Below are 12,210 nucleotides of genomic sequence, written 5' to 3'. Positions count from 1 at the left end.
AGGGCAAAGGTCTACGAGTTACAACACAACGAATCTCATAAGTCACCTTAAGATTCACCATTGCAAGCACGCTGTATGGAAGGAATATGATTTTGGCATTGAATATACAGCGATGAGGGAACGAAAACAGTTAACAGAAACGCGTGTCGCAGAAATGCTTCACGCGTGTCGTATATGCACATAATATGCGCACAATGCATATATGGGCTACACCACTCGCATACGAGAGCCCAGCCCTTTTCAGTTGCTTTATTAAGCATACTAGTGTAGCCTACTATGTGCCTTGTGTCATTCTGTTTATCTGCAGACTAAGCAGCCATTTGGCACTAGTTTCTGTAAAAGTTCTATAAAACTTTTGGTTCTTTAAAAGTCTTTATTTTTGTATTGACTGATGCACTTTATTTATTTATTTTATATTTTATATATGCATTTTCAATTTACAGGGATAGACAAGATGCACTTTATTTTTGACACTTTTTTGATCTAATTACTCTTAGGTGAGCCTTTTTTGTTTTCATAAAAGGAGGCCAGATCTTGGCTAAAAAAAGCATTGTGCACTGTCTATAACAGATTCTGTTTGTTAGAGGAAATAATAAATGAACATTTGAAGAGTCAGAAGTGTTCTCTTTGTTGTGTTAACAATAGTGATGTAAGTTAGATTTGGTGAGATCACTATGGAATATTAAATCATCAATCTTTGCTCACTACATAGCCTTTCTTACCTTCAGGTGTGCATGAACTACAGGTTATCAACTGTGAAATTATATCTGTTCTCATATCGGTTATCGGCCACGAGAAGCAGGTAAACATCGGTATCGGTATCGGTTGGGAAAAAATGCATATCGTGCATCCCTAATGCTGATATCCACTATCCTCTTTATTAATTTTCACCATAGTAGTTGTACCCCTATCCAATCCCTTCAGATCTATGCAAGTGCTTGAATTTAGGGCCAATATGGAATTAGGCTTGTAAAAAAAGGGCACGTACGGTATTCCATATATCTAATGATTTAATAAAACCTTCACCGAATAATTCAACACATATCTAAAATGCGTGTAACACCACCACTGAATTGTAATACAAATAATGACAGTAGATGTAATAAACAGATTCAGGATGACCCTTTTATTGTGGGCCATTGAAATACATGGGTGTAAATATTAACATAGGAAGTTCATGGTTGACGCCTGTACAATACATTCTAACAAAGAAACTGATGGTCAGTCGATTTCACGTGTGTCGAGTACTCCAACAGACAGGCTCAAAGTGAGTCAACGTTTCACGTTTCTCCGTTCATAGGACAATCCATAAAAAAAGAATGCAACTCATGACTAAAAGTTAAATTGGTTAACACTTTAAACCACACCTCTATCAATGTCTACATAACTTCAATACAGTCATACAATACAGGTATACAAGATTATTTCAGGTTTAGAGCAGTACAACCAAAGTAGGGATGAAAATGCAAACAAAACAGAACTTTTTACATAAAACACGTATGAAGCATGTGATACAGTAACTCATGTCATATCTCAAACGGTGAGCAGATCTGAATACTCAGGAAATAATTGTCTTACTCAACATATACCAAAAGGAGTGTACAATATGCACACTTGGAAAAATAGAAAATTAAAAGCTATGCAGCAATGCAGACCAGTGAAATTAATTGAAAACAGATTGCCCCATCTTTCAACCCTGTGGTAAAAAGAATAGACTCTGATGCTTGTCCATGAGTTCCATCTTTCCGGCAACAACATGCCACTGCGACAGCTAGAGAGAGAGAGGGGGGGGGGGGGTGTAACACAGTGCCACTGTATTCTTCAGCCAATACAACAGGGGAAGGACTGGTAGAATTTCAGTACCTTTTGAATTTCTTTGAATTTTCTGTCTTCTCAGTTTTTATTAAAAAGTTTCTTGTGTGTTGCTAAGATGCTGCTGTGGGGGTTGGGGACTTTGAGCTAGTAGGAGGGTCCTCATTGGTTGTTTTTGGCTTTGGCGTGTGTAAGGATGTGGGACTTGAGGTTGGTTGACTGGGCAAACTTCTTTTTGCAGCCGTCGAAGGGACAGACGTACGGCCTGTCTCCGGTGTGGATCCGCACGTGTGTGCGCAGGTTAAAGTCCAGCGAAAACCTCTTCCCACAGCCCTCAAAAGTACACTGCTCATAGGTTGCAAGGAGAGAAAGGAGACTTGTGTTAGAACATAGAAATTGTGTAATTATGTGTGTTAACGAGGGGAGGGGAGTGTACTTTCAAGTGCTTCTCCCCTGTGTGAGAGTTAACTACTTGTACTGTATTATATTATACTTCATCTTACATCTTACATCGTACTTTGCACAGCATTTTTGCACTATTGAATCCACTGCAGTACGATTGGCTACTACCATCACTTTATTACTTTATAATTAATTATTTACTTTACTGTTGTAATTTTGTATCTTGATACTGCAATGTAAATGTTGAGGAACCAAAGCCAATGGAATGTTACTCTTGTGTACTTGTACATTGAGATGTAATAAAAGCGATTCAGAGTTTCTAACAGAGTGTGTCTGTCTGTGTGAGTGTAGGTACATACTTGGAAGGGCTGCTCCCCTGTGTGAACGAGTTGATGGCGTTTGAGTTTGGAGCTCTCTACAAAGGCTTTGCCACACTCCGTGCAGACGTGCACACGGGGTCCATGGGTGTGAAGGTGCTTCCTCATCGCTGAGTTATCCCTGAACATCTTAGTGCAGCCCTGAGAACAACAGAGACCATGATAGGGTTAACACATCCACTTGGTCTTTCACATATCAATACACAAGGGATCAAACTAGACAAGTATCATAGAAATAGAATGGGTGGGACAAAGAATAAATCCATATGATTTGTGTTACTAGTATACATCTGGCACCGGTGAAAACATTTTGAATACAATTCGCTAAAGTTTAATTGTCACATTCTGATTCCTTCTATATTAAAAAAGACGAATATATAGGCTATGTTGTGTCTTGTTGTTCTCTAACTTACAAGATACACTTTATATTAATAATACTCTGGTCTCTGGAGCAACGTTCAACGAGCGTCTTTATTCAGCATCCCAACGACAACTAGACCACACTAGTCGATCGATGATAACATTGTCAAGATGTAATGCTACGGAGGCAATAGCAATCAATCCCAGATCTATGCTAAACATAGCAATATACTACAGGCTATATATTTCTTTTATTATTATATGATTTGACGCCGGCATGATGATGACTCCGCGAAACAGCGGTAATAGCCTGCCTAGCGTTTAGATGGGGAAGGAAAAATGTTCTGCTCACCGTGCAAAAAATCGGGGAGGAATAACGGATTCACGAGAGGAGCAACGAATATGAGAATGTTGCACTTTTCAATAAAATGTTATAAATCTAGACATTGTGGTATTTCTTTATATACGTATCCCAGCCTGCCTATCAATTGTTTCTCAATAAACAGTTATGTTCTCCTCATTGTCATACTCCCGAGTCCGATTAAGTATGATTTGACAGGCAGCTAAACTAAATGCCTTCCCAACCAGCGAGACCTGGTTATAGAAATGACGTTGTTTTATTGATAAAAAAGGGTAAAACTGGAAAGAGAAAATCGAAAACTCACATTAATCCCAAACAATTTAACAGACTTCAGTTAACGTAATGTGGAGTCCGTTCATTGATCGATGCAGTCTGTTCAGTTCCCAGTGTGGCGCGCGTTCAGCGCTGGACATATGGCATAGCGCGCATGCGAATCATGAAAACCTATATTATTATATTTATTATATAGCTCGCATCTAATCGTATCGGATGAGAAATAGACATTAAATGGCATATATAGGCTACACAACAGTAATCACTGCGACAAACAGCTATATTATATTTTAATATGATGACCGGAATATCTCACGTTTGTCCGGTAAATTGAAATCTTCCCGGACACGTTGACCGGCACCAATATTTTCTAACGGAAACCCTGTCTGGCATATTGCTTTAAATTAAAAAATCATTTCTGCTAATCATATATTCTATGCAAATTAACCAGGCAATAACAATGTGTTTAGATAGGGGGAAGAAATCGCACCAGGCCAGCTGAACAGTCCTGTCAGTTGGGTGATCTATACTTCCCACAGGCACTCGATAAAGTGGTGAGACTTACTTTATGAGGGCAGGCTATCATCCTTGGTGCGTCGTCTTCCTTGATTTTCCTCGGCTTCATCCTGTGAAAACAAATCGGATATCGTCACCTTCTTAAAATAGTGGCATACGTCATATTTTATATATATATATTATATTTTATTATTAAAGTCATATTTTAAAGTTTTGAGAAAAACAGAATACACTGAACCAAAATGTGTAGGTTTTTTGGGGGTAAATGTTTGTATTTTGTAAAATAATATAGAAAACATAATTTTCCTCAAAAGTGACGTAAGCCATTATTTTAAGAAGGTGACGATATGGAGTGTGAGCTTTTATCGGCCACATCTACAGAGAATCAAACACCACATGACGTCCTATGATCTCATTAATGAGGTTTTAGTGTACACACACACACACGTTAACCGTAAAGTGTCAATAAACTAACACCCATGCAAGTTGTTCTGTGAGGCTTACTTATTCCCTCTGTGTCCAAGTGCTCTGTCTGTGTGAGTGTTAACGATGGGGAACCCTGATATATGTGTTCATGGAGGTATGAAAGCCTGCTCCTGTAGGAGCTGACTAGAACTTACCGAACTGGGCTCTGACCAAATCGACCCTCACTGTTACTGAAGCTGAAGGGGCTAAGAACACAACATCCACATGGGACAGTCAGCTTACGCTTGGGCCTGACTTTCACTACCGTGACAAGTTGTTTACCTCTGACATTATACTGCTACAAAGTCTGCTCAATGAAAGCAGGTCTTTGAGAAAACTACAGATAAAAACTAGCCCTAGTGTCCTCTAAAACATCACATGAAAGTGTGGTTTTCGGATGTATTTCTGCATGTATACTAATTGTATGGGCATTCATTTTTCTGTGTGTGTATTTATTGTAGCCTACCTCCATCTGGCTGGTGGGTTTAGGTGGCGCACTCACCTAGCGAACTCTGCCAGCTGTTTGGGGTCTGAGAGGTCTATCCTTGGGATGCCACCAGGGGGCAGCTTCTTCCCAGTCATGTATTCAGAGTAGTCTGGTGGGGAGTTCTCTCCAATGATCTGCTCCTCCACAACCGACTCATGGTCAATGTCTTTTTTATGATCTAGAACACAATGTAGGGACTCAACCGATAATATAAACACAACACTGGGAATACATGAGGATGAAAATTGTATTTTAATAACATGCAGTTATCATAATGTATTACGGTAGTTGAATGACTAAAGAGGTTGGATGTTGATGTTTGCGATTTCGAGAAACATGCATGCTTCATTCGCCCGACTGTGTCCCCTGCCCTTACCAACACCGTCTGTTTATCAGCGAATTTCTCAACTGAATTTTTGCATTTCTCCTACCAACCTCGTCTCACATACCCAGCAGAGCATAGCCCGAGTTAGAGATCAGCTAACCAGCCATATCCCTACAGACATGTTGTTGCTAGCCTCAAATATATCTATTTACGCTACTAGACCACCCTGACAAGCAGTCAAAAACGGACTTGACAGTAAGTTATATAGACTAGGGATGCACAATATTATCGGCACCGATATTTATCGGCCCGATAATGGGAAATTAATGTTATTAAATATTTATCGGTTTTATTAAATTTTAGCCGATATAGAGCCGATAATATGAAGCCGGAAATATTTCTGGTTCCGGTTGACACGCTCATGCTGCTGCGCCTGCGTACAGCCACCCAGTGTAGAGACGAGAGCAAACATGTCTTCCCCGGTGTGACATTCTTCAGAGTTTCTGAGGCAGATAGTGCGTTTGCAATTTGCAATACATGTTCGACAAAAGTTCGGAGAGGAGGGCAAAGGTCTACGAGTTACAACACAACGAATCTCATAAGTCACCATAAGATTCACCATTGCAAGCACGCTGTATGGAAGGAATATGATTTTGGCATTGAATACAGCGATGAGGGAACGAAAACAGTTAACAGAAACGCGTGTCGCAGAAATGCTTCATGCGTGTCGTATATGCACATAATATGCGCACAATGCATATATGGGCTACACCACTCGCATACGAGAGCCCAGCCCTTTTCAGTTGCTTTATTAAGCATACTAGTGTAGCCTACTATGTGCCTTGTGTCATTCTGTTTATCTGCAGACTAAGCAGCCATTTGGCACTAGTTTCTGTAAAACTTCTATAAAACTTTTGGTTCTTTAAAAGTCTTTATTTTTGTATTGACTGATGCACTTTATTTATTTATTTTTTGATATTTTATATATGCATTTTCAATTTACAGGGATAGACAAGATACACTTTTTTGATCTAATTACTCTTAGGTGAGCCTTTTTTGTTTTCATAAAAGGAGGCCAGATCTTGGCAAAAAAAGCATTGTGCACTGTCTATAACAGATTCTGTTTGTTAGAGGAAATAATAAATGAACATTTGAAGAGTCAGAAGTGTTCTCTTTGTTGTGTTAACAATAGTGATGTAAGTTAGATTTGGTGAGATCACTATGGCATATTAAATCATCAATCTTTGCTCACTACATAGCCTTTCTTACCTTCAGGTGTGCATGAACTACAGGTTATCAACTGTGAAATTATATCTGTTCTCATATCGGTTATCGGCCACGAGAAGCGGGTAAACATCGGTATCGGTAGGGAAAAAATGCATATCGTGCATCCCTAAATAAAATGTTATAAATCTAGACATTGTGGTATTTCGTTATATACGTATCCCAGCCTGCCTATCAATTGTTTCTCAATAAACAGTTATGTTCTCCTCATTGTCATACTCGCAAGTCCGATTAAGTATGATTTGACAGGCAGCTAAACTAAAATGCCTTCCCAACCAGCGAGACCTGGTTATAGAAGTGACGTTGTTTTATTGATAAAAAAGGGTAAAACTGGAAAGAGAAAATAGAAAACTCACATTAATCCCAAACAATTTAACAAACTTCAGTTAACGTAATGTGGAGTCCGTTCATTGATCGATGCAGTCTGTTCAGTTCCCAGTGTGGCGCGCGTTCAGCGCTGGACATATGGCATAGCACGCATGCGAATCATGAAAGCCTATTATTATATTTATTATATAGCTCGCATCTAATCGTATCGGATGAGAAATAGACATTAAACGGCATATACTGTATAGGCTACACAACAGTAATCACCGCGACAAACAGCTATATTATATTTTAATATGATGACCGGAATATCTCACGTTTGTCCGGTAAATTGAAATCTTCCCGGACACGTTGACCGGCACAAATTTTTTCTAACGGAAACCCTGGTGTGTGTGTGTGTGTGTATAGTAGGTAGAAGCTGTCTGTGTGTGTGTGTGTGTGTGTGTGTGTGTGTGTGTGTGTGTGTAGTAGGTAGAAGCTGTCTGTGTGTGTGTGTGTGTAGTAGGTAGAAGCTGTCTGTGTGTGTGTGTGTGTGTGTGTGTGTGTGTAGTAGGTAGAAGCTGTCTGTGTGTGTGTGTAGTAGGTAGAAGCTGTCTGTGTGTGTGTGTGTGTGTGTGTGTGTGTGTAGTAGGTAGAAGCTGTCTGTGTGTGTGTGTGTGTGTGTGTGTAGTAGGTAGAAGCTGTCTGTGTGTGTGTGTGTGTGTGTGTGTGTAGTAGGTAGAAGCTGTCTGTGTGTGTGTGTGTGTGTGTGTGTGTGTGTGTGTAGTAGGTAGAAGCTGTCTGTGTGTGTATGTGTGTAGTCGGTAGAAGCTGTCTGTGTGTGTGTGTGTGTGTGTGTGTGTGTAGTAGGTAGAAGCTGTCTGTGTGTGTGTGTGTGTGTGTGTGTGTGTGTGTGTGTGTGTAGTAGGTAGAAGCTGTCTCAGACCCTGTTGGCTCTCCATGATGCATCTATAGGACTTGGTGAGGATCTGAGGGTCGGCTGGTAGAGCATGGTGCTAACAACGCTTAGATTGTGGGTTTGAATCCCGATGGGACCATATACAGCATGGATCACCAACAGGCGGCCCGCGGGCCAGATGCGTCCCACCAAAGCTTCCCATTGGGCCCGTGGAATATTTGTGGTTTTTTAATATTAATGAATTCAGAAAATGTGAGGACGGAAATACCGTTTAGAACATATAGACCGCATTCGTAAATTCGTCGGAGCGCACACTGGATTCAACGTCATCATGGAACCAAGTAATTTGATTGGACTAGAGGCAGTCACGTGGACGCTCTGACTCTCTCAGAGAGAGTTTACGAACGCGTCCATAGCATAGATTCATATGGTTCTACCAACTCATTCACAAATCTCCAACCTTGCATCTAAATAGCCGTATAGTAGTATAGTATACTAGTATATAATAGTATCAGTGTTTCCCCTACCATTGCCTTGGGGGGGCGGGCCGCCAACGGAACCCCCCGCCCCCCCAAGAAAGAGGAACTATTACAGACGTAGACACCAAACATCTGACAAGTAGGCTAAAATATCAGCTTTTTTTTAAATGCACCCAATCCGAATCTGGCGAGTGGCAAGCCCATGGGCTCGTTGGTATCGTTAGTCCGCCAGTAGTCTCGCATAGCCAAACCTATCTCTCCACACTTCGCTTCGTGCTGGACACACTTGCACACTCACGTACAAGATTGTGCGCGAATGTGTGCGCGCGACGCGAGAGAGTTTTTGCAGGGTGAGATGTCTGCAAATGAAAGTAAGCAAGTTGAAACGTTAGCAAATATAATTGCTGAGTGTTCTAACAGAACAAGTTGGTTCAAATTGGTCGTTATTATTATGACTAGAAAGTGTCTGATTAAAGTTCCATGGTATGTAAAATAGTGTCAAAGAACTAGCAAGCTAACTATCTAGTTCAGAGGTGATTAGATGGGCTAGTCTGCTGCACACTTGCCAGCTAAAGAGCTAACTGGATGCACTTTATTATTTTACTTAAAGTAGATATACTATCTTTCTTATTCTGCTAGAATTGGGCTTTATGGTAATACCATAATGGCATATTTACAGTACATGGACAGTGGATTGAAGCATTGGAAATTTCTGTTTTTTATAGTTGGACATACGATTTTTTTTTCCAAAATGACATTATATGACTGCATTGCCCACAGCAATCCAATGTTCAATTATAATTATGTTATAAATTGATATGGATCAATTTATACCTCTTATTAGATTATAAATACTCTGGTTGTTAGGTTTGCCTTTTGGTTGACAGCAAAAGAGAGAGAGGAGGATAGAGAGGGAGAGAAGGAGAGAGAGCAGGATGGTGCACCAGAGAGAGAGAGAGAGAGAGAGAGAGAGAGAGAGAGAGAGAGAGAGAGCAAGAACCAGGTGAGAAAGTGGACAGGTAGTCAAGACCACATAAGTAAGTAGCCTTAAGAACCGATGGTTCTCCAGCCTAATGGCCCATAGGGCAGGAGCCTATCTCCTGTTTCAGTAGCGTGAGGCGGCTTGGTTTTCACCAACATCTTCAACCAGTCCCTGTCCCAGGCCACCATCCCACCCTGCCTGAAAACCTCAACTATCATCCCAGTCCCGAAGAAAAGCACGGTGAGCTGCCTAAACGACTACCACCCGGTGGCACTCACACCAATCATCATGAAGTGCTTCGAGAAACTTGTCCGGGCCCACATATGGCCCTTTTCCACTACAGCGCCAAAGCAGGCCAAAGCAAGCCAGCCCGCTTCGGTCTGCTTCTTTTCCCCTTTTCCATTGTCGTCCCAGGTCGGTTCGGGTCGCTTCTTTAGCTCCACATCGAGAGCAGGTACTACATTTTAACATCCGGATCTTTTTGCCAGGCTGCGTGTGACGTGTGACGCTGCACACCGTTGATTGGTCAAGGGAAATCGTCATCCCATGTCCATATATTTCTTCACTAACCGCCATCTTGAAATACCACATTCGCTCTAGGAAAATGTCACTAGAGTTTCTGAATAGCTTATTAATAAAGATTAGAAAAATTATGCTGACCATCATATTATCTTAGTTTAATGTCATTTCAATGAATCATAGAACTTTTATTTACAACAAGCACAACACAAAAATCGCTATTATGCACCGTCTTTGTCCGTGAATAACACCGGCTGTGGAGGTGGTACAAACACAAAACTCCTTTGCTAACTTCACCATCGGTATACGGTCATTTTGAGCCCTTAACCACCGCGCTGACACCCCGAGAAGTTATGCTTTTACCCGTAAACTCGATGAACCGGGAGTTCACCCGGCCGCTGCTGCTCGCAGCACCGCTTGCTGCTGGTTGAAAGTCGTGTTGACAGCGGGGGCAGAGAATATTTCTACCCGGGAATTCCATTCAAATGCCCGCGTCAGTCAGCCTTTTCCGTAGAAATACATCGCTCCGTTATATATATAACGTTACATGTTTTAAGGCTGATCTGTGCATGATAGTGCTGCATTATGTTGATCTATCTATATCGATCTATTCTTGCCAATTCCTTATTACCAGTGGAAAGGGGGAAGGCTAAAACACTTTGAATGGAATAGATAGGACTTTCCATTCAATGAAGCATTGATACTCACTAGAGTTTCTGTAATAGCTTATTAATAAAGATTCGAAAAATTATGCTGACCATCGTATTATCTTAGTTTAATGTCATTTCAATGAATCATAGAACTTTTATTTACAACAAGCACAACACAAACATCGCTATTATGCACCGTCTTTGTCCGTGAATAACACCGGCTGTGGAGGTGGTACAAACACAATACTCCTTTGCTAATGTTGTGTATTTCCCTTATTGGTTATGAATCAAAGAACACTTATTGAGTTTAAGACAATTTAATCAGACAGATATATACATTACATGTGTTCCCCGTGGACCTGGGCTGGAAAGAGGACGCTCTCTCTCTCTCTCCCCGTTTCGTTCCAGAGGGGAGGGGCCAGCGTGTATGTGTGTCTTTGCCCAACCCCCAGAGGTCTCTGATAGCTGGTCCAGGGGCCATCTGTTAATGATCAGTGTGTGTGTGTGTGTGTGTGTGTGTGTGTGTGTGTGTGTGCGCTCGACTATGTGGTCTGTCGTAACCTGACCCCCTCAGAGAGCTTGCCTGTAGGCCCAAAGGCTCCGCTTTGGAACAAGCCATAAATGCCATAAATGTAAATGAAACTGTTACCAAGCCTTATCATACAAATCCAAGGTATGTGTGTGTTTAAGTAGAAAATATACGACACATCCCCCCTCGGACCACCCAGAGGGTGTTCCGAAACTAAACGACCACAAAACAAAAACAAAAACACAAAACCCCACAAAACATCCCAAAAAAAAAAAAAAAAAAAAAATTTAAAATTAAAAAATAAACAACAACAGACAGAAAAACTACACCAACACACAACACAAGAAGCACAATAACACAGACCAACCCAGGACCAGTATTAGGACCCAAAGATATCATAAACAAAAAATAGAAAACAACCAATAATAAAAAGAATTTTGAAAATAACAATCACAATTAAACTAAACACAGTTCATCATGCACAAATCAATACAGAAACTTCCAACGACCGATGTTTTCTTTGTCCTTGAAGCGTCAGGGTCAGAGGTTACTAGCACTTGTACCCAGTTGGAGAACAGCATTTACCGCTGTCTCAGATTGATAACACTTTCATAGTCAGGAGCTTCCATTTTCGTTGCGCTAGGAACAGAACCTCTCTCCTAGCTTTGTATAACCACCACATCACTTCTCAACTGACCTCAATCACACGATATAGAAACAAACAAACAATACACAAATAATGACATTCAGTTATCATAACACATAATTCTCCAACAGTAAGCATAGGACAAAGGGAATGCATTAATGCATAGATCTTCACCTCAGGTGAGGACTAGTCTTCTGAAAAGTTCATTAACGTGGACTGAGTGACTGATTTTCCAAAAACAGTCAATGAGGCCCTGCCTCCTAAGAAAGTCAAAAATCATGTCTGCTATAATAGGTGCTCCTATCTTAGCAAAATAAGTTTCCCATGCCCCTAAGACCGTTTCCAGCCATGCTATCATCTGCTGTCCATTCCCGTCGTTCCCTTTGATCTGCTGCTTCACTACCCTATTCATAGTCTTTAATCTTTTCCTAACTGGTCGTCGTCCGTCAGTGTCATTGAGGTTCAGGCAGCCGCCTGGTCCCCTCCCACGCTGATCAAGGTCTGGGGAGTCGCCCTCA

At 41.0% G+C, this 12,210-nt stretch overlaps 1 protein-coding gene across 1 annotated transcript in view; it reads right to left on the bottom strand.

The window, feature by feature from the left end:
* Nucleotides 1-1,853: 1,853 nt before the first annotated feature.
* Nucleotides 1,854-12,210, bottom strand: part of LOC308163874 (transcriptional repressor protein YY1-like) — a gene marked incomplete at its 5' end in the record, with an annotated part of 45,234 nt that continues 34,877 nt past the window's right edge. The window contains 5 exons of the mRNA XM_080538054.1: nucleotides 1,854-2,157; nucleotides 2,574-2,732; nucleotides 4,151-4,211; nucleotides 4,722-4,772; nucleotides 5,069-5,231. Coding sequence (XP_080394180.1) covers nucleotides 1,975-2,157; nucleotides 2,574-2,732; nucleotides 4,151-4,211; nucleotides 4,722-4,772; nucleotides 5,069-5,231 — 617 coding nt within the window. The 3' untranslated portion in view covers nucleotides 1,854-1,974. The remainder of the gene's footprint in view (nucleotides 2,158-2,573; nucleotides 2,733-4,150; nucleotides 4,212-4,721; nucleotides 4,773-5,068; nucleotides 5,232-12,210) is intronic.

This window comes from Nansenia antarctica (assembly GCF_963989245.1).
Source record: "Nansenia antarctica genome assembly, chromosome: 8".
In the NCBI taxonomy this organism is placed as follows: domain Eukaryota; kingdom Metazoa; phylum Chordata; class Actinopteri; order Argentiniformes; family Microstomatidae; genus Nansenia; species Nansenia antarctica.
Note: the sequence above shows the minus strand (reverse complement) of the source record. Positions and strands in the feature narration are given on the sequence as shown.